Source organism: Mytilus trossulus, chromosome 6, assembly GCF_036588685.1.
Source record: "Mytilus trossulus isolate FHL-02 chromosome 6, PNRI_Mtr1.1.1.hap1, whole genome shotgun sequence".
NCBI classification, from domain to species: Eukaryota; Metazoa; Mollusca; class Bivalvia; order Mytilida; family Mytilidae; genus Mytilus; species Mytilus trossulus.
This window is the reverse complement of record NC_086378.1, coordinates 53,348,635-53,372,223: the sequence shown is the minus strand read 5'-3', so window position 1 is coordinate 53,372,223 and position 23,589 is coordinate 53,348,635. Positions and strand designations below refer to the sequence as shown.

Sequence of the window (23,589 nt, the reverse complement as noted above, 5' to 3'; positions counted from 1 at the left end):
TCATATTTTCCCTACAGGAGCCTCAACGATAATAATTGATTCCTGTCAATCAAGTAAGCAGTTAACCCGATATCTTAATTTCTCACCAATCTAACCTGGTGCAGTCGACACGCTTTGGTACTTCGATGTCAGTTATCTATTTCGTAAGCGATGTCAAGTTCCAACGCTCAAGCAGCAGATTGTATAGTTAATGCAATACACAATCATTTAAAAAAACGCCATTGGCTGTTACAGCAGAAGGTCACCAACAGGTCTTCAATGCAGCGAGAAATTCCCGCACCCGGAGGCGTCCTTCAACTGGCCCCTAAACAAATATATACTAGTTCAGTGATAATAAACGCCATACTAATTACCTTTTTAAAACGGAATTGACCCTTACTTTAAAATAGTAGATCAATGATTTTATCTTTCATCTACATCTACGGCACTGGAAAAAGGTACTTTGTTGGAATTTTTAAACTTGTCAGTGAAAAAAAAAACCAGTGAATAACGGGCGATCTGAATCTGATGAAAACTGTTTTTTTCACCCAAACTTTAACTGATATTTGTTGAATTTATTGAAAACAGAACATTGCTGTTGAAAGCAGTGCCGAAATTTTCTTTAAAAAAGAAATACGACATTGGAATGAAATCACTGAAACTTGGCTTAATCTTTTTTTTCACATTCCCGTAATTTTTCCAATAAAAAACTATCATTTCATGTTCAGGGGGAGGGTTGGGATGTAATCAGTTACAAAAAAAAGTCGAGAAAAACAGGCAGGACGAATTTTTTTATAAAAAGGTCAGGATAAGAAAATGGCAGGACTGATGACTGATAAGAGCGAATATATAAGAATGCATGCAGGAAAGAGATATTACAACACGTGAAATAAAATACAGGACAACATGTTTCATCCTAGCCTCCCGTATAAATCAAATGGTAACTCCCCGGCGAAGTCGGGACGTATGGCAAACAACATTGCACATTTACTCTGGCTGCAGCAAAAGTGTGAGACACACATAGAAACCATTTACTTTTTCAAATATAAAAAAAACCATGCAGACATCAGTATTTAATTTTTATTAACACTCGACAACGAATATTCCATATTTTCTTTTTTCCTCTTGTCTGTAATCGTCCGAACACATTCTTCACGCTAAGCTTTTCTTTTGTTGGACAGCATCTGTTTTGAACTCGAAAGAGCATCAACATAATGGGGGTCTATAGTGGCTCTCAGGCCATATATACTGTGTAGTTTTCAATGGGTAATTATCAATTAGATCAGATCCGAATTTTCATGATAAATACGATAATCTGAGGACTAGTATGTTCTTCGTGATAACTAAGAAATAAATGAATGAAGATGAGTGGAGTTAGTAATACCTTAACTATACCTAAAACGGATCACTTCTTAGAATTTCGAATAAATCAATGGGGTCCTATTTCACGGAGAAACATATTTCTTAAATGCAATGAAACAGTGTTGAAGGCCTTACATTGACCTATAATGGTTTACTCTTATAAATTGTTATTTGGATGAAGAGTTGTCTCATTGACACTCACACCACATCTTCCTATATCTATAATTGCTGAGAACGAAATTTCTCCTTGTCTAATTTACAAAATGACATCCCTTTTGTTCAGTTATCGTTGATATTTTTGCACATTGCAAATTTCGTTATACACGGCAATACAGAAAAGATAATTCTTACAGTTTTGTCACCGGCTCTCCTTGAAGAAACCGAAAATCGAGACATATGTACATGTATATGCTGTTTCCAGCATCAGAGGGTGGCTTTGAACATCGAATTACAAGTTAATTTGTGACTGAAACTTGCTTAGTTAACATGTATTAGTTTGATAAGGCCTGAGTTAAAGGGGAACCACTGGTGTTAGTCAATGTTATTTGGTATGCATTTAAACTAGCATTGGTGCATCTCATTTCCATGAAAATTATTTGATCCTGCACCAACTGCCATGGCCTATTGACTTTAAAACGTTTGCTAAGTCTTCATGTATTAGTTTGTGATTAGGTCACTTTATGGGGAACCCCTAGTTGAACTAGCATAGTACATACATCCTCATTTCCATCGAGATTAATTGACCCTACCCCCTCAGTCATGGTCTGAAGATTTTGAAACTTTTGCTTAGTTTACAACTGTATTAGTTTGTGATAAGGTTAATTAATGCATTGGGAACATATTGTGATATGTAAATGATATTTGGTATGCAGTTTAACTGGTATTGCTACATCTCATTTCCATGGAGATAATCTGACCCTGCTCAATCTGTCATTGTCTATTGATAATTGGTATGCATATGGCAAATTTTCATTTTCATGGAGATTGTTCAGCCCATAATACCTTCAGTCATGGTTCATTGACTTTGAATATTTTGCATTACTTACATGTAAAACTTTAACTATTTTGATTTCAAAATTTACATTTTAGTGTCAGCATAACAAAAAAAATTGGTCATCTCTGTGTAAACAATTTATTAAACATAGTTCTGACACACTTAGAAAAATTAAGACATTTTTCAGAAATTCTGAATTTGTCTGAATCATACTCTTACTGATACATACAGATTTTTAATTCGTCTTACATTCTTGGATATATTTCTGACAATTTCAGAACAATTCAGACACTTTCAGAAGTTCTTAATTTGTCTGAATAAAATTCTTAATGATTCAGAAATATTCAGCAAAAATTCAGAATTGTCAGTATCAATTCAGAATAGAAATATCAGGATTCAGAAAAATTCAGACATCATTTCTCATGTAAGAAAATTTCAGAAATAATTCAGACATTTTCAGACACATTCAGACAATATTCAGAAAAAAAAAATCATGAGGGATGCAAGAAGAGGCACCAAAACCTTTACGACAAAACTTTACAACACAAAAGAGATGATTTCAGCTTTCCAATTGTTTCTAAGTAGCAACATTCCATCCTGCATATGGGGTATCTATCACCCAATTGAAACAATATTTCCGTGCTTGTATTTCCAATCATGATTTGCTTGATTGAACACTGCTGCTCACAACGAAGCTATTAAACCAAGAGTTCCAAATGGTGAAGTTGAAATAATCCCTTGGTAAATTTTAAGTACACCATCACGAGTTTGTTGACCGTTATGAAAGAAACATTTCACAGATGATATCGGATATTTTCCTTACGTCATAACTACAATCACCTTCACTTTCATGAATGGAACCTATTGAATAAGACTATTTACTGGATTTGTTATACCATGAGCAACACGAAGGGTGCCACATGTGGAGCAGGATCTGCTTACACCTGAGATCACCCCCAGTTTTAGGTGGGGTTTGTGTTGCTTATTCTTTATTTTATTTTATTTTATTTTCGATTTATGAGTTTGACTGTCCCTCTGGGATCTTTTGAAGAATTATTCTAATAAAAAAATGTTAATGTACCTTTGCTAAGTCTAATGCTTTAGATTTCTGTATCACCAAACAATCCTTTCCTAACATTATCCTTTTTAAAGCCACATTCTCATTGTGAGCTATCACTATATCTTCTCTTAATCTTTCTGTTTGTTCCACATCTTGTTCTACATCCTGAAATCACAAATGAAATAAAAAAATCTCAAATCATTTTGAATAAGATAATTTAATTCAATAAATATTATATAATTTATATCATAATTAATTTCTTAGCTATAAAATCAGGTTTAATCTACAATTTTCTACATAAAGAAATACCTGTACCAACTCATGAATATGACAGTTGTTTTCCATTGGTTTGATATGTTTCTATGTATTGCATATTTTTGATATTATAGTTTTTTCCTAATTTTTTTCAATGTATTCTAATGTACAGCCTTTCTAACATCCATTACCATTTTATCTAACCCATAGCTTTTAATCTCTGCAATCTCTAGCAGCAATGTTACTTATCCATGTGTTATATCCAAATTCTATAACAGCCCTTGAAATACTTGTAAATACATTACTCCAAATATTTCAAGGGCTTTTATAGAATTTGGATTTGAGTACTCACACTCAGAATTCAAATACTAAATTTGGTATTTCAGGAACCAATTTTGAACTCCTGAGTTACTGAGTAAGTTTCATGACTTATCCCAGTGACCCTAATTCTATCCATGTATTCCCCATCATACCATTAGTGCCATGGTAACCAATGTCATTTATACTTACCTTTGTATTTTTTCATCAGCCATCCCAGCAGACATGACATTGCCACTTACCCTAAGTTTATCTTTGTATTCCCCTACAGCCTTCCCAGCAGACATATGACATTGCCACTTACCCTAAGTTAAATCTTTGTATTCCCCTACAGCCTTCCTAGCAGACATGACATTGCCACTTACCCTAAGTTTATCTTTGTATTCCCCTACAGCCTTCCTAGCAGACATGACATTGCCACTTACCCTAAGTTTATCTTTGTATTCCCCTACAGCCTTCCTAGCAGACATGACATTGCCACTTACCCTAAGTTTATCTTTGTATTCCCCTACAGCCTTCCTAGCAGACATGACATTGCCACTTACCCTAAGTTTATCTTTGTATTCCCCTACAGCCTTCCCAGCAGCCATGACATTGCCACTTACCCTAAGTTTATCTTTGTATTCCCCTACGGCCTTCCCAGCAGACATGACATTGCCACTTACCCTAAGTTTATCTTTGTATTCCCCTACAGCCTTCCTAGCAGACATAACATTGCCACTTACCCTAAGTTTATCTTTATATTCCCCTACAGCCTTCCCAGCAGACATGACATTGCCACTTACCCTAAGTTTATCTTTATATTCCCCTACAGCCTTCCTAGCAGACATGACATTGCCACTTACCCGTAGTTTATCTTTGTATTCCCCTACAGCCTTCCCAGCAGACATGACATTGCCTTTTACCCTAAGTTTATCTTTATATTCCCCTACAGCCTTCCTAGCAGACATGACATTGTCACTTACCCTAAGTTTATCTTTGTATTCCCCTACAGCCTTCCTAGCAGACATGACATTGCCACTTACCCTAAGTTTATCTTTGTATTCCCCCACAGCCTTCCTAGCAGACATGACATTGTCACTTACCCTAAGTTTATCTTTATATTCCCCTACAGCCTTCCTAGCAGACATGACATTGTCACTTACCCTAAGTTTATCTTTGTATTCCCCTACAGCCTTCCCAGCAGACATGACATTGTCACTTACCCTAAGTTTATCTTTATATTCCCCTACAGCCTTCCCAGCAGACATGTCAATGCCACTTACCTGTAGTTTATCTTTGTATTCCCCTACAGCCTTCCTAGCAGACATGTCATTGCCACTTACCCTAAGTTTATCTTTATATTCCCCTACAGCCTTCCTAGCAGACATGACATTGCCACTTACCCTAAGTTTATCTTTGTATTCTCCTACAGCCTTCCTAGCAGACATGACATTGCCACTTACCCTAAGTTTATCTTTGTATTCCCCTACAGCCTTCCCAGCAGACATGACGTTGCCACTTACCCTAAGTTTATCTTTGTATTCCCCCACAGCCTTCCCAGCAGACATGACATTGCCACTTACCCCAAGTTTATCTTTATATTCCCCCACAGCCTTCCCAGCAGACATGACTTGCCACTTACCCTAAGTTTATCTTTGTATTCCCCCACAGCCTTCCCAGCAGACATGACATTGCCACTTACCCTAAGTTTATCTTTATATTCCCCCACAGCCTTCCTAGCAGACATGACATTGCCACTTACCCTAAGTTTATCTTTATATTCCCCCACAGCCTTCCTAGCAGACATGACATTGCCACTTACCCTAAGTTTATCTTTATATTCCCCTACAGCCTTCCCAGCAGACATGACATTGCCACTTACCCTAAGTTTATCTTTATATTCTCCAACAGCCTTCCCAGCAGACATAACAATGCCACTTACCCTAAGTTTATCTTTGTATTCCCCTACAGCCTTCCCAGCAGACATGACATTGCCACTTACCCTAAGTTTATCTTTATATTCTCCAACAGCCTTCCCAGCAGACATAACAATGCCACTTACCCTAAGTTTATCTTTATATTCCCCTACAGCCTTCCTAGCAGACATGACATTGCCACTTACCCTAAGTTTATCTTTGTATTCCCCTACAGCCTTCCCAGCAGACATGACATTGCCACTTACCCTAAGTTTATCTTTATATTCCCCTACAGCCTTCCTAGCAGACATGACATTGCCACTTACCCTAAGTTTATCTTTGTATTCCCCTACAGCCTTCCTAGCAGACATAACATTGCCACTTACCCTAAGTTTATCTTTATATTCCCCTACAGCCTTCCCAGCAGACATAACAATGCCACTTACCCTAAGTTTATCTTTATATTCCCCTACAGCCTTCCTAGCAGACATGACATTGCCACTTACCCTAAGTTTATCTTTGTATTCCCCTACAGCCTTCCCAGCAGACATGACATTGCCACTTACCCTAAGTTTATCTTTATATTCCCCTACAGCCTTCCTAGCAGACATGACATTGTCACTTACCCTAAGTTTATCTTTGTATTCCCCTACAGCCTTCCCAGCAGACATGACATTGTCACTTACCCTAAGTTTATCTTTGTATTCCCCCACAGCCTTCCTAGCAGCCACCAGTAAAGATGTTTTCTCATTTGATTCCTGTTTGTAAGCATCTATTTCTTCCTTCAGTTCTTTTATTTCATCTTTTAATCTTGGTATTGTTTCTAAGTTCTGAAAAAGAAGTTTGTAGTTATAAAAACCTGTTTATGATAGCTTGTTGTACTTTCTTCAAACCTCAATAACCAAAAAATAAATGATTTTAACACTGTTCCTTTGCTTTTCATTTGCATAAAGTGATTGTTGGCATTGCATATAAATCCAAGAATATGTTGTATGAATACCAATGACACAACTCTCTACCAGAGACCCAACAAGGCAGAAGTAAATAACTTTAGATCACCATGCAGCCTTCAACAATGAGCAAAATGCATACAACAGAGTAAGCTATAAAAGTCCCAGAAATGAAAAATGTAAAAACCTGAAACAAGAATTCTATTAGTCTGAATTAAACACAAAACATTAGACACAAAACAAAACTGATTTACAGGAACTTACGAACCACTGAATTACATGTTCTGACTTGGCCAGGCACTGTACTTAGACTTATCAAATATTTCTCTATGTTATTTCTGGATTTATTTGTTGTTGTAAGGATTCTATTGCATTAATAATATTTTGTACATTTTTTTGGGAGGGGGCTAGTGTTTTCAATTTTCATTGAAAATTTGTATTTCTCCAATTCTGTAGAATTCATCCGTGAATTTTATTTTTACCTATTTGGGTTGTTTGCCAATTGTCACATATCAGCCTCATATTCTTTTATTCTGGAAAAGCCCTAAGAAATAATCTGTGCAAAACCATGCAATGTCTATAATTATAGTTATTGCATGTACAATATGGCTAAGTTTAGAAATATAATTGTTTTCTTGACAATAACATTTATCGATACATTTAAACTGAACAATGAAATAGTTTTAATGTGCAACCTTTAAAAAAATGGACCACAAAACTCATTTCCTCCCCATCAGAAAGCAATAAATGAACAATTAAATAAATCAGAATGAAATAATACAGTTTGATGCATGCTACTTTAACATCAAATACACATTCACTTTTAAAAGTGTTTTTTTTATCCTCCACTGTAATTAAGAAACATTAAATAGGTGCCAAGGCCTCTTCTGAACAACAGAAAGATTTTTTCGCCATTAGAGCTTTGTGTTCATTAATGATACGTCTAAAATGTTTTATAACAAATAATTGACAGAAATAAAAATTGGAACATTCATAAAAAGAGACTACAATCAAAAAATTTTATTTTACAATTTCTAACAGAACCCTTTTAGTTTATTTCATAATACAAAAAGCTGAAAATTATTCAATTTATTTCTGTTATTTCTGTTATTTTTTTATGAATTGTATTATAATATCTATATTAGTTATCAAAAGTAAAAAACCAAACCCAAACTTGTTCAATATTGATGATAATTTAAGCATCAATAGACAAAATCTAAACAAAACCTACATGTGGTTCATTATGGGTAAACCTTTTGTATAAAGTTTCAAAAAAAAATATATTTTAGAACCAAAATCAGAAAAATAAAATTTAAACCATATTAATTTTTCTTACAAAAGTAAATGATTCACAGAAGAAAACATTATATACGATTAATATTTTTGGACTAGTTCCTGGTGTTTATTGATTCTTTACATGTCAATAATGTTACCCAGCTGTAAAATCTAATGGCTTTATAAAGATTACATTTTACATCTCCATTTAAAGATTTAATGTGCCCTGATCTATATCACGTATGTATCAGATCAACTGGAATAATTTAACCTTTCACACATTTAGTAAATAACAACCTGACATTTAACTGTATATATATATATCTTTATTCTCAATAAACCATATTACATAGGTATAGAGAAGGCAAATGAATTATGTACAATATTTACAACAAGACAGAACAAACAAAACAGTTGCTAATACAATATATGAAGTCCATTTCAGCCAGGAGCACATACACCTGTGTTAATAATCTTTATGAATTTACATAGTTTAATCAATTCTGATTTGTTTTTTGAAGACATAATCTGATTGTATTTGACAATATTTGCATTTTTTAAATAATAATTTGACATACAATGTTTCCTGTTTTCTTCAAAGTATTTACATTCTAATATATAATGCATTTCATCACCAATATCATTTTTATTACATAGAAGACAAATTCTATTGTTTCTAACTATATTGTTCCATCTACCCTGTTCAATAGGGAGCTTGTGATTTGTGGTCCTAAATCTACACAAATCAATAGACAATTTGTTCCCAAGAATTTCAAAATAACCTTCTTTTCCAAATAAATCTTTAAAAAGTCTGTAATTTATTGCTTTTGGCGAGTTTTCAAGTAAAGAATGCCAGACTTGTACATACTGATCTTTAAGTCTAAGTTTGACGAATGAAACTAACCACTTACAATTTATAAAAGATTGCGTTTCCCATACATTTGGGATACCACATTCGTTCAGAATAGTCTTTATTCTGTTTAACCATGAAAAATTCACATTGTCATTAATAGACATGTGATAACACAATTTATATAAAATATATGATAGTTTTGTCTCTTTACCAGAGTTTAATTTCCCCCAAAATGAAACTGTATACTATTAGATATCTAAGAGGTCTGACCATGGACCACTTATTTCTTAAGCTGTGATGACAGTTCTTTTATGCTGGCATAATAATTTCCTTTGAAATTTATACTTACAACAAATTTTCAGTTGACAAAAAAAATAAAATTTAATTATAAAGTTTTTGTTAAGATGTACAGGTTTCCTTACCAAATATTTACATTTTATTTTTTTATGGTATTACTTAAGGTGACCTCTCTTTATCAGTTGAAAATTCCTAATTTGAAATATTTTGTTGTCATTGAATGATTGCCAAATGATTCATAAAATTAAGAATGAAAATGGGCATATCGATCAAAGAGCAGAAAACAGCTAAAGGCCACCATGATTATAAATTTATTGATACACATTATGTGCAGATTTTATTATTCTTGTTGTTAGATAGCTGTCACAGATTAAGTAGACTTAACATGCAAAAGTATTTCTTTTGTAAAATTTAGTATGATAAACAAAATTTAGTTTTAATTGTGCATTAACTGATTTTGTATCATGAATTCTAAGATACCCCATATCCTTTCTTTTTCTATATGTTACCATTTTTACATTTGAAGGCTTAAATGACCTAAGATCTTCACTTTTAATGTTTACATTTGTTATGAATGTTCAGTTTATAAAAAATGTCCTTGTATGTAATACATATATAGTCAAGACTTTGAATATCTAATGTTTATGGAGAGATTATCAAAGTGATTTAAATATAAGCAGACCGTAGAATTGTAAATGTATCAATTTATCAACCACTCGATGTTGTCCTATTTATTTACCGAAGTAGATTCAATTACAATTAAAAGGATTTCTGATTTATAAATATTTTCATTTCATTTCAACCAAATTGAAAACAACTTAGAATTTTGTTTTGTTTTCTACAATTTGTCTACATACCATTTCCCTTAACCTAGTTGGAGAAAATGTCAAGAAATCATTATGGTATTTTAGCATATATGCTTTAATTAGTTATAAACATTTTATTTTAAGCCTAGGTGGCAAAATGGTTTAAGTAGTCCATCTAGTTATCACACGCCTGTCAAAACCACTCTTGTCAAGGTGGCCTTGACTATGACCTTAATTGACTATGGTTGCCATTTTTCCTGCCAAAGGTCAGTGGTTCACATTCCTGATAAAAAACTACTATTATAGCATAGCCAAATGTGCTTACAGTGTCATTAAACACCATCATACAATCAATCAATCTTTTTTTTTTTGAATTTCAATACTAAGACAAAGACTTAATCATAAATATAAGAAGACAGTGGTATAGTGCCATTGAGAAAACTCTTGATCCATGTTACATTAGTTCCAAAAGTAAATATGTGAATCAAAGATATGTATTATATATGAACTGTTATTATCTCTGTAGCTATGTACTAGTTTATGAGAATAAAATCATTCAAATCATTCATATAAACAAGTTTCTCATAAATTTGGTAACATTTAATCATGGTAAATTATTTTGCTATAGATGTCTTCAAATTATGTGTTATTTTGCTGTCTAATTGACATATGCATGCTCTTTTAATTCATTTTACTTCAAACTTAATTGAAAAATCTTAACAACTTGTACATATTTTCATGAACAGGAACTTCAATCTTTTAATAAGTAGAAATATTTCAATTTTTCAAATAAGTGGCAATTAATCAAATTTACTGCTATATTTAGTCAAAATCATTTATGGCAAAACTCCAGATAGGACCAATTTAAAGCATAAGACTTAACCTATAATGTAAAAGATATGTACTATAATTCATACACCTTTCCCCTGTCATTAAAATGTTGGACTCTCGGATAATAAATGACACTTGAGAAAATAATCTTTAGCATTTGTATTTTTCATTAACAAGTCTTTTAAATTTATTATACACTTTGGTTTTTGTCAATTGCTAATTTATTGGTAGCTAAAAGAAAACTTGGTCCAATTACAGTTAGGGGACCAGGCCAAAACCACTTAAGTATCTATATCAATAAAATAAGACACAGAGAAACAAGAATGTGTCCCTAGTACACGGATGCCCCATCAGCACTATCATTTTGTATGTTCAGTGAAGTGAAAATGGGGTAAAAGCTCTAATTTGGCATTAAAAAAAGAAAGATCATATCATAAGGAACATACATACTAAGTTTCAAGTTGATTGGATTTCAACTTCATCAAAATCTATTTCGACCAAAAACTTTAACCTGAAGCAGGACAGACAGACATACAAATGGACAAACAAATGAAGGAACGAACAAACAGACAAACGAATGAACAGATGAACAGATACACAACCCAGAATTGAGAAAACATAACGCCCATAAATGGGGCATCAAAAATAAGAGAAATCATAAGTAAGCCAGGCTTAGAAAAAATAAGATGATATTTTTATACACTCGTACCTTTTCAATATTTTCATTCCTCATAAGTTCATGTCTAACTTGATATTTCAAATCTGTTAACTTTTCTCCCATTTCTATGATTTTATTATTGGAAGCCTGAAATAAAACATTTATAAATAGTAAATTCTTATTCTGCAAATTAATTAATATTGTTTCAATTGTTTTCAGTAGAATTAATGAGTTTTTCTATTGTTAAAAGCCCTTTCCAGAAAATCATTCCCAGAATAATAAAGATTAGGTGCTAATAGTCTACCTAAGAATCAGGCAGTGGTGAAAACATGACAAACAAAAACCCACTCAGGTTGACATTATTAAATTTATGTTCAAAATGTATAATGATGCAAAAATATACCACTCGTTTTCTTGTCCTGTTCTGGTAATTGGAGATAAAATTTGGTTACAATGCACTAGAAATTAACAATTAAGGGGAGGTAACTCTGTAATTTGCTATCATTCTAACCAAAGTTTATCTAAAGATTTCTCAAGTTACCAGACACGCAGACCTACCATTTCTTACTCAAAATGAGTGTTACTTCAAAATAGGATGGCTAGGTAGATGGGTTTTTTTCAGCCATGTTTTGATTTTTTTCAAAATTGCCTGATTCTTACAAAGACTGGCACAAATTACGGGTATTCCCAAAATATGCATACAGATTTATGTATAAGATATCAGAATGTGAGGGCTTAATATTATTGTGATATTAAGGATATTTTGACAAATCACAGTAATATTTTTAAAACCAATTTGACACTTAAGGCAGCCAAAGATGACCCATTTGTTGCCTGACGGTAAAGGCCATTAACAACACTCCATTATACATAATTAATAAAAAAATATTTGAATCTACAGTAATTTTACATTCTTAAAATAATAACCTGTAACTGTTTACATGTATCTTCATACTTTGCTGTCATTCTACGTGTATCACCCTCACGTTGCCGTACCTCTACCCTAAAATAATACACCATTGCATTAGCTAAGGAACTAGAATAGTTACAGAATCTTTATAAATTATACCATTAGTTTTTCCATTTGAATTGTTTTACACTAGACATTTTTGGGGCCTAAGTTATAGTGCAATGTTTGGCTCTAATGGTTTACTTTTACAAATTGTGACTTGGATCAAGATTTGTCTCATACCACATCTTCTTATATTTATTAAATACTTCTGCTATTTTTCAATTTACAAAGGGACACAACTCATGCTCAAACTTGATCTGTATTTGGTGGTAATAAGCATCATGTATGAGTTTGGTTGAGGCAAACTAAACTTTAAGCTTGGAAAAGGCAATTTCAGCAAATTTTCCATTTATAAAGGGAAAAACTCAAGAATGGTGAAAGTGATGACACTCAGCTTAGCACAAGCTAATTTTTTTACTAGAATCATTGTTTAAATAAGATATATACAAGTCATGCTTTGTATGGTAAATTTCAAAGTTGAAACCAACATCAAAAGATTTAATATAATGATACTGTACTACTTATAGTTCAAAAAATTCAAAAATATAAAACAGTGACCAAGGAAGCATTATTACCAATTATGTTATGACAATGGATCACAATGAAAATTGCTTATTACATTTTAGCTTAACAAGTCCTATAAAAATTCAAGTGTAATTGATGTCAATCACCGAAATAATAATTTACATAGAAAGTCAATATACTGCTTATCCCCAGATTTGCTTAAACAAACCACTCGTAAATATGACGTCCATAACATAAATGAAATTAAAATCCAAGTGTGAACATTATACACCTCCGGCTGGTACGTACTACCGTAGTACTAACAAATATTAGTATGTACTCACTGAGTATATTCCAAGGTCTGTTTTGTTGTTTCTAGAATTAATTCAGCTTTCTCCACTTCAGAGGCTAAAAATGAAAAATAAACATCTGCCCATTAACAAAAGATTATCTATAAATTATTGTTCTTCGTCTTTGTATATTTCTATTAGAAAATGTTTTGCAGTTTTATTTCAAGATTTTGTATTACTGAACAAAACAAATATTTAATTGAAATATATTACTTAATATTTTTCGATCACAATTAACAAGAGTACATTTGTACTGTTTAAAGATTTTAAATTCTTATGCAAACCAAAACAAATCTTATTAAAAGCATGATAAGTGAAATGCACTGTTGTTTGGAGTTATACAAAATTTTAACACCAGGCCTCACAGTCACAAAACTTTCGAGTATGATTTTTGTACTCAGACTCGAAATTCAGCCAATCAAATTGCTGGATTTCATGTTTCAAGCATGATTTATGTGCTCCAAGCACTGAACAAAGTTTTATGCCTTCAAGGCCAGGAGTTGTCTCATGTACTATTTTGAAATGTAGGTTCTATAACTCATTGATTATTCCTTAAGAAAAGCTCAAGATGAACAGCAACAATTCACATATTTGTAATGTACAGTGCTATGCCTACTTTCATTGTTTAAATGTACATTTTGTTCTCAATAATATTTTTTTTTATCTTAACTTTTGGAAATATTGCTCAGAATGAATTAGATTCTGAAACAAGTGAATGGCTGTCCTTCATTTTGACCTTGCATGCACCAGTGATTGACAAGAGCATCTTTTTCTTGTTTATATGATGGATTTTGATAAAATTTCACACAAATCTTAAATGGTTTATTAGAGAAGCAAGGGTTGTAGTACAAATAGGTCATTCAATCATTCATTAATTTATGCCAAATAAATTCTATTTTGGTGCAACAAACCTATCAGTTGCACCTGGCATACATTCTAAATCCATTAAATTTCCATTATCTTACAACAATAGGGACCATTTCTACATCTGTGTTTCCCTTAAACTCTTTAATACAACATTGATATATTGTATATATATGCACAATACCTACATGTGTCTTTACCATAAGAGATTGATTTGCACATTTCCTGCATCAATCACAGTATATATGTCACAAGATTTAATCAAAGTAAAATGTTATTACGCAATACTAAGCATAAATGTTCTTTTGAAAGAACATAATGTGTTGTAACTGTCAATTAGGTATTTAATCACCGAAAGTTTTAGAGAATTATGTCAGAAAGACCACAAGGTTAGGTAATTATGCAGGATCTTAGCGGTAGGATTAACAATTGTTTGTTTGCTATTTTATTCATTTATTTGGGCATAAATAAGAATTCATCCTAAAACCTGATTTGGATTGGTTTAAAAATATATATGGCAGAATAATGCATCCCATCTCAGATGTTTAAGGTCGATGAAGGTTAAGAAAGTAAAGACTTTAAAATTGATATATTCAGCAAGTATTTAGAAATGCACCTGAGTTTGGTGTCAGAATAATGTGTGTTAGTAGGGTAGTGTGTCATCTTGCTGACTGTTACCTTAGCTGTATCATGTTAAGGCTAGAACAGACAGCACCTGAGTTTGGTGTCAGAATAATGTGTGTTAGTAGGGTAGTGTGTCATCTTGCCAGTGGCGTAGCTAGGTCATTTTTACGTGTACGCCCGAACCTAGGAACAGGGCCTGAAGGGGAAAGCGGTTCCATGCCAAAGAACCTGCTGGAAGTTGATAAGCACGGACAAGCCTCCGGAAGTTTTAGAGTTATCGAGAATGTCATAAAACTCCTGTCATTGAAAACTCGTCAGATTCAAAATTATTCATTTTCTATGTTAAATCTATTCATTGTGTTTAAAATTTGTTAGAATCTAATGACGGCCTTTGGCTTAATTTGGAGTAAACTTCCAAACCAGTTATCTTAGAATATGATTAATAACCTTCAATCATTACCGAGGCAGTATGCGGTGTCTTTTATTTAGGATTATTTTACTTTATGAAAACAAGATGAATCAATCCCAGAAAAGAGTTCTCGACTTCTTTCGTAAAATGATTTCATCGGAAATTGAACCTAGCAGAGCGATGGCTTCTGCATCTGATGTAGCAACGTTACTAGGTCTAACAAGTATTTGAAAGCTTGCCTCTCTGTGCAATATGTTATTTAACGGTGGCCAGATCGTCTGACTTAAATTGCGCAAAATCAGAAAAATGAACAAACAAACAAAAATGGCTTCTGAAATTAACCATGAAATAAAAAACACTTCAAGGAAGTTTATTGAATTCGACGAAGGTTTAACAAAGTAATTGATACGTGTATGTAATATATTTTAACATAAGACTGTAAATGCAAACGGATTTTTTTTTCTATAAAATATGAGAAAACTTATCATGTATAAGTTCGTCATTATGCTCTGGATACTCGTTTGGGCATACACAGTGTTTTTTCCAGCTAACGTAAAATTTCACAAATGTTTGACAAAGTTATGTTGATATCTTTAAACTAAAACAACATAATGAACCTGCATGTAGATAACTATCATTTTGGCACCGCCGAAAAAAATTACGATCAAAATAGCTCGCTTTCGCGACATAATTGTCAATGGCTCGACAAAAATTGAAAAACACATATCGAATCTTAGCTCATAATGAATTTCTTTTAAAAAAATAAGGGAGATCTCGAGAGAGTATAGAATTAACGGTAGACTTAGAATTTGACAGAAATAATTTTCGTCACTTTTATTCGCATTTGCAAGCCATTGGAGAAAGACTTAAAAGGTTGATGTACTGTAAACCAATTCTTCCATTTTTATTCATATGATTTTTTTTTTTTTACCAAATTCAAGTGTACGCCCGGGCGTTTTGACGTAAACGTAGCTACGCGCATGCTTGCTGACTGTTACCTTAGCTGTATCATGTTAAGGCTAGAACAGACAGCACCTGAGTTTGGTGTCAGAATAATGTGTGTTAGTAGGGTAGTGTGTCATCTTGCTGACTGTTACCTTAGCTGTATCATGTTAAGGCTAGAACAGACAGCACCTGAGTTTGGTGTCAGAATAATGTGTGTTAGTAGGGTAGTGTGTCATCTTGCTGACTGTTACCTTAGCTGTATCATGTTAAGGCTAGAACAGACAGCACCTGAGTTTGGTGTCAGAATAATGTGTGTTAGTAGGGTAGTGTGTCATCTTGCTGACTGTTACCTTAGCTGTATCATGTTAAGGCTAGAACAGACAGCACCTGAGTTTGGTGTCAGAATAATGTGTGTTAGTAGGGTAGTGTGTCATCTTGCTGACTGTTACCTTAGCTGTATCATGTTAAGGCTAGAACAGACAGCACCTGAGTTTGGTGTCAGAATAATGTGTGTTAGTAGGGTAGTGTGTCATCTTGGTGACTGTTACCTTAGCTGTATCATGTTAAGGCGAGAACAGACAGCACCTGAGTTTGGTGTCATAATAATGTGTGTTAGTAGGGTAGTGTGTCATCTTGGTGACTGTTACCTTAGCTGTATCATGTTAAGGCTAGAACAGACAGCACCTGAGTTTGGTGTCAGAATAATGTGTGTTAGTAGGGTAGTGTGTCATCTTGCTGACTGTTACCTTAGCTGTATCATGTTAAGGCTAGAACAGACAGCACCTGAGTTTGGTGTCAGAATAATGTGTGTTAGTAGGGTAGTGTGTCATCTTGCTGACTGTTACCTTAGCTGTATCATGTTAAGGCTAGAACAGACAGCACCTGAGTTTGGTGTCAGAATAATGTGTGTTAGTAGGGTAGTGTGTCATCTTGGTGACTGTTACCTTAGCTGTATCATGTTAAGGCTAGAACAGACAGCACCTGAGTTTGGTGTCAGAATAATGTGTGTTAGTAGGGTAGTGTGTCATCTTGCTGACTGTTACCTTAGCTGTATCATGTTAAGGCTAGAACAGACAGCACCTGAGTTTGGTGTCAGAATAATGTGTGTTAGTAGGGTAGTGTGTCATCTTGCTGACTGTTACCTTAGCTGTATCATGTTAAGGCTAGAACAGACAGCACCTGATTTTGATGTCATAATAATGTGTGTTAGTAGGGTAGTGTGTCATCTTGCTGACTGTTACCTTAGCTGTATCATGTTAAGGCTAGAACAGACAGCACCTGAGTTTGGTGTCAGAATAATGTGTGTTAGTAGGGTAGTGTGTCATCTTGGTGACTATTACCTTAGCTGTATCATGTTAAGGCTAGAACAGACAGCACCTGAGTTTGGTGTCAGAATAATGTGTGTTAGTAGGGTAGTGTGTCATCTTGCTGACTGTTACCTTAGCTGTATCATGTTAAGGCTAGAACAGACAGCACCTGAGTTTGGTGTCAGAATAATGTGTGTTAGTAGGGTAGTGTGTCATCTTGGTGACTGTTACCTTAGCTGTATCATGTTAAGGCTAGAACAGACAGCACCTGAGTTTGGTGTCAGAATAATGTGTGTTAGTAGGGTAGTGTGTCATCTTGCTGACTGTTACCTTAGCTGTATCATGTTAAGGCTAGAACAGACAGCACCTGAGTTTGGTGTCAGAATAATGTGTGTTAGTAGGGTAGTGTGTCATCTTGCTGACTGTTACCTTAGCTGTATCATGTTAAGGCTAGAACAGACAGCACCTGATTTTGATGTCATAATAATGTGTGTTAGTAGGGTAGTGTGTCATCTTGGTGACTGTTACCTTAGCTGTATCATGTTAAGGCTAGAACAGACAGCACCTGAGTTTGGTGTCAGAATAATGTGTGTTAGTAGGGTAGTGTGTCATCTTGCTGACTGTTACCTTAGCTGTATCATGTTAAGGCTAGAACAGACAGCACCTGAGTTTGGTGTCAGAATAATGTGTGTTAGTAGGGTAGTGTGTCATCTTGGTGACTGTTACCTTAGCTGTATCATGTTAAGGCTAGAACAGACAGCACCTGAGTTTGGTGTCAGAATAATGTGTGTTAGTAGGGTAGTGTGTCATCTTGCTGACTGTTACCTTAGCTGTATCATGTTTAGGCTAGAACAGACAGCACCTGAGTTTGGTGTCAGAATAATGTGTGTTAGTAGGGTAGTGTGTCATCTTGGTGACTGTTACCTTAGCTGTATCATGTTAAGGCTAGAACAGACAGCACCTGAGTTTGGTGTCAGAATAATGTGTGTTAGTAGGGTAGTGTGTCATCTTGCTGACTGTTACCTTAGCTGTATCATGTTAAGGCTAGAACAGACAGCACCTGAGTTTGGTGTCAGAATAATGTGTGTTAGTAGGGTAGTGTGTCATCTTGCTGACTGTTACCTTAGCTGTATCATGTTAAGGCTAGAACAGACAGCACCTGAGTTTGGTATCATAATAATGTGTGTTAGTAGGGTAGTGTGTCATCTTGCTGACTGTTACCTTAGCTGTATCATGTTAAGGCTAGAACAGACAGCACCTGAGTTTGGTGTCAGAATAATGTGTGTTAGTAGGGTAGTGTGTCATCTTGCTGACTGTTACCTTAGCTGTATCATGTTAAGGCTAGAACAGACAGCACCTGATTTTGATGTCATAATAATGTGTGTTAGTAGGGTAGTGTGTCATCTTGGTGACTGTTACCTTAGCTGTATCATGTTAAGGCTAGAACAGACAGCACCTGAGTTTGGTGTCATAATAATGTGTGTTAGTAAGGTAGTGTGTCATCTTGGTGACTGTTACCTTATATGTATCATATCAAGGCTAGAACAGACAGCACCTGAGTTTGGTGTCATAATAATGTGTGTTAGTAGGGTAGTGTGTCATCTTGCTGACTGTTACCTTAGCTGTATCATGTTAAGGCTAGAACAGACAGCACCTGAGTTTGGTGTCAGAATAATGTGTGTTAGTAGGGTAGTGTGTCATCTTGCTGACTGTTACCTTAGCTGTATCATGTTAAGGCTAGAACAGACAGCACCTGAGTTTGGTGTCAGAATAATGTGTGTTAGTAGGGTAGTGTGTCATCTTGCTGACTGTTACCTTAGCTGTATCATGTTAAGGCTAGAACAGACAGCACCTGAGTTTGGTGTCAGAATAATGTGTGTTAGTAGGGTAGTGTGTCATCTTGCTGACTGTTACCTTAGCTGTATCATGTTTAGGCTAGAACAGACAGCACCTGAGTTTGGTGTCAGAATAATGTGTGTTAGTAGGGTAGTGTGTCATCTTGCTGACTGTTACCTTAGCTGTATCATGTTAAGGCTAGAACAGACAGCACCTGAGTTTGGTATCATAATAATGTGTGTTAGTAGGGTAGTGTGTCATCTTGCTGACTGTTACCTTAGCTGTATCATGTTAAGGCTAGAACAGACAGCACCTGAGTTTGGTGTCAGAATAATGTGTGTTAGTAGGGTAGTGTGTCATCTTGCTGACTGTTACCTTAGCTGTATCATGTTAAGGCTAGAACAGACAGCACCTGATTTTGATGTCATAATAATGTGTGTTAGTAGGGTAGTGTGTCATCTTGGTGACTGTTACCTTAGCTGTATCATGTTAAGGCTAGAACAGACAGCACCTGAGTTTGGTGTCATAATAATGTGTGTTAGTAAGGTAGTGTGTCATCTTGGTGACTGTTACCTTATATGTATCATATCAAGGCTAGAACAGACAGCACCTGAGTTTGGTGTCATAATAATGTGTGTTAGTAGGGTAGTGTGTCATCTTGCTGACTGTTACCTTAGCTGTATCATGTTAAGGCTAGAACAGACAGCACCTGAGTTTGGTGTCAGAATAATGTGTGTTAGTAGGGTAGTGTGTCATCTTGCTGACTGTTACCTTAGCTGTATCATGTTAAGGCTAGAACAGACAGCACCTGAGTTTGGTGTCAGAATAATGTGTGTTAGTAGGGTAGTGTGTCATCTTGCTGACTGTTACCTTAGCTGTATCATGTTAAGGCTAGAACAGACAGCACCTGAGTTTGGTGTCAGAATAATGTGTGTTAGTAGGGTAGTGTGTCATCTTGCTGACTGTTACCTTAGCTGTATCATGTTTAGGCTAGAACAGACAGCACCTGAGTTTGGTGTCAGAATAATGTGTGTTAGTAGGGTAGTGTGTCATCTTGGTGACTGTTACCTTAGCTGTATCATGTTAAGGCTAGAACAGACAGCACCTGAGTTTGGTGTCAGAATAATGTGTGTTAGTAGGGTAGTGTGTCATCTTGCTGACTGTTACCTTAGCTGTATCATGTTAAGGCTAGAACAGACAGCACCTGAGTTTGGTGTCATAATAATGTGTGTTAGTAGGGTAGTGTGTCATCTTGGTGACTGTTACCTTAGCTGTATCATGTTAAGGCTAGAACAGACAGCACCTGAGTTTGGTGTCAGAATAATGTGTGTTAGTAGGGTAGTGTGTCATCTTGGTGACTGTTACCTTAGCTGTATCATATCAAGGCAAGAACAGAAAATACCAAACTTCAAAAGAGTGGCAAAACCTTATTGTGAAGATTAGGTTAATTGTCATGTCAAAACTACAATGTTTGCAAAAGTATGAATTTTCTAAATCATAAATAATAAGGATGTGCTCGTTTCAGGCAGAAAACCCTGACTGTTTTGGTCACAACATTTTGGAACTGTAGGTCCTCAGTGCTCTTCAACTTTGTACTTGTTTAGACTTTCAAGGTTTTTTCATTTGGGCATCGCTGGTTGTTCTTGTGTGGATGAAACACACGTCTGGCATGTTGGATTTTAAACCTGGTACCTTTTGTTAGCTATTATTTGTGTGTTTCTCTGTCCTGTATGTTCTCCCATTTATTTGAATTGTAGGGCTGTCATTTTAATGTTATATTTAACATTGCCCTAAAAGTGGGAGGTTTGGCATGCCACAAAAACAGGTTCAACCCATTATTTTTTTCTTGAAATGTCCTGTACCAAGGCTGAGGAAAATGACCATTGTTATATTATAGTTTGTTTCTGTTTGAGTTACATTTTAATGTTGTGTTTCTGTGTGTCGTATTTTTTCTCTTATGTTTAATGTGTTTCCCTTGGTTTTGGTTGTGCCCTGGATATGTTTTTTTCTCAATCGATTTATGAATTTCGAACAGCAGTATACTACTGTTGATCAATTTACCTCTAATTTCCAAGTTTCTAATCCTATCCTCCATGTATTTGACGTCTCTCTGGTATTTTTCAATCTGATCTGATTTCTTTTTATTATCCTGGGACAGTTTTTCAAACAATTCTTGTGTCTTGATGAGCTTTTTAGTTGTATCACTCTGTCCCATGAGCATTTGATCAACTTTCTTTTGCAGTTTCTGAAAAAAAGAAGTAAAATACATTGTATAACTAATTTGAATAACAAAATATGATTGCAAATACACACATATATTGCCCAAAGTATTTTCATTCATGGGAAAGTCATTTATTCAATTTTAATATTTTCTTTGTCTTCTGTCACCTATAATAGATCCTTAAAACATATATATATATATATCAATCCCCCTGCCAATGTTTGCACCTGTCCTAATTCAGGAATCTGATGGACATTATTTTGTTTGTTTGTTTATGTAATTTATATGTGTTTCTTGTTTCTCGTTTTTTTATATAGATAATTATTAGATAATTATTAGACCGTTGGTTTTCCAGGTTGAATGGTTTTACACTAGTAATTTTGGGGGCCCTTTATAGCTTGTTGTTCGTTGTGAGCCAAGACTCTGAGTCCAAGGTTGCCCATTGACCTATAATGGTTTACTTTTATAAATTGTTATTTGGATGGAGTGTTGTCTCATTGGCACTCACACCACATCTTCCTGTATCATATCTGCTTTTTTTAAAATGAATATGGATTATAAGATCAGTCATACCTAATCATTACAATCAATTTGAGATCTCCATTACAGTACTGTGCAGTTTTTGATATGTCTTAATAGAAACACTTTCTTTTTATTCATAAATATAGAAAGATGTGGTATGAATGCCAATGAGACAACTCTCCATGTTCATATTCATGGACAACTTTTACACATTAACTTATGATATAAAAAAGAAAATGTGGTATGATTGCCAATGAGACAACTCTCCACAAGAGACCAAATGATACAGAAATTAACAACTATAGGCCACTTTACAGCCTTCAACAATGAGCAAAGTCTATATTGCATAGTCAGCTGTAAAAGGCCACTAAATGACGAATGTCAAACAATTTAAACGAGAAAACTAGGGCCTAATATATACACAAAAAAAATAATAACAAAAAACACAGCAATGTAACACAGCAACAAATGACAACCACTGAATTACAGGCTTCTGACTTTAATAGGACAGGTACATACATATAAAAATTAGCGGTGTTAAAAATTTTAGTGGGATGCCAACACTTCCCCTAACCTTGGACAGTGGTGTAATGTGAGGTCAGTTTTGTTAGTTTAAGATTGCAACCACTCAGAAAACAGGGCCCCCCCACAATATAAGTAATACCAAATACTACAGAAAGATGTCAACCATCTATATAAAACACTGGAACAACACAAGGCCTCACACAATATAGCTTGCCAAACACAACAGTAAGATGTCAACCAGCTTATTAAAACGCTGGGACAACAAGGACCTCACAATATAGCTTACCAAATACGATAAGATAATATATAGATTTAAAAAATACTTTTAATGTTTCTCAGTAGGGGCCAATTGGATTTTAAAGCACATCTCATAAACTACTAGAAAAAAGATTAATTTCATATAAATCCTGTCAAATACTCCAGTGTCTTAACATTTAATTAAACTAAGCTCTCAATGACAAACTTCATGAGGAAATTGCATGTCAAAAAATAATAAATTTCTTTTGCAAGTATTAAGTGTTTCATTTTGGAAAAAATATCTTAAGTAATCCTCGTTAGAAAATTGTTAGGAAATTTGTGATATGATTATGGAAGTTATTTGTCTTGCAGCCATGGTTAATTTCGTTTTGATCACTCTTTTAGATAATAAATTTCAAAACACTGAAGGTGAAATTTATTCAATTAACATTGAACTTTTCAATAAACAAAAAGATATCATATGTCAGTTTGTAATAATACTCTTTTTTGGCGACCCTTGAATATCCTGGATCAATTTCCATTTAAAGTATTTTGTCCTCAAACTTTTAAAAATGTTTGACATAGGTTTTGTACTTAATTGTTTAAATTTTTTAAAATCTATAAAAATATTCGTTTAATCCATTTTTGTAAAGCTTTTTAATTTGAAATTAAAAAAAACACACTTTTCTATTTGAAT

The 23,589-nt window shown here is 34.4% G+C and overlaps 1 protein-coding gene across 4 annotated transcripts in view; it reads right to left on the bottom strand.

Annotated features, from left to right (window-relative positions):
• LOC134721523 (uncharacterized) overlaps nucleotides 1-23,589 on the bottom strand; it is an 80,707-nt gene that overhangs the window by 14,642 nt on the left and 42,476 nt on the right. For all 4 annotated transcript variants that reach the window (XM_063584604.1, XM_063584606.1, XM_063584605.1 and 1 more), the window contains 6 exons: nucleotides 21,449-21,632; nucleotides 13,397-13,460; nucleotides 12,464-12,539; nucleotides 11,588-11,683; nucleotides 6,553-6,696; nucleotides 3,417-3,560 (listed from right to left, as the gene is read on the bottom strand). In XM_063584604.1, the coding sequence (XP_063440674.1) occupies nucleotides 3,417-3,560; nucleotides 6,553-6,696; nucleotides 11,588-11,683; nucleotides 12,464-12,539; nucleotides 13,397-13,460; nucleotides 21,449-21,632 (708 nt within the window). The remainder of the gene's footprint in view (nucleotides 1-3,416; nucleotides 3,561-6,552; nucleotides 6,697-11,587; nucleotides 11,684-12,463; nucleotides 12,540-13,396; nucleotides 13,461-21,448; nucleotides 21,633-23,589) is intronic.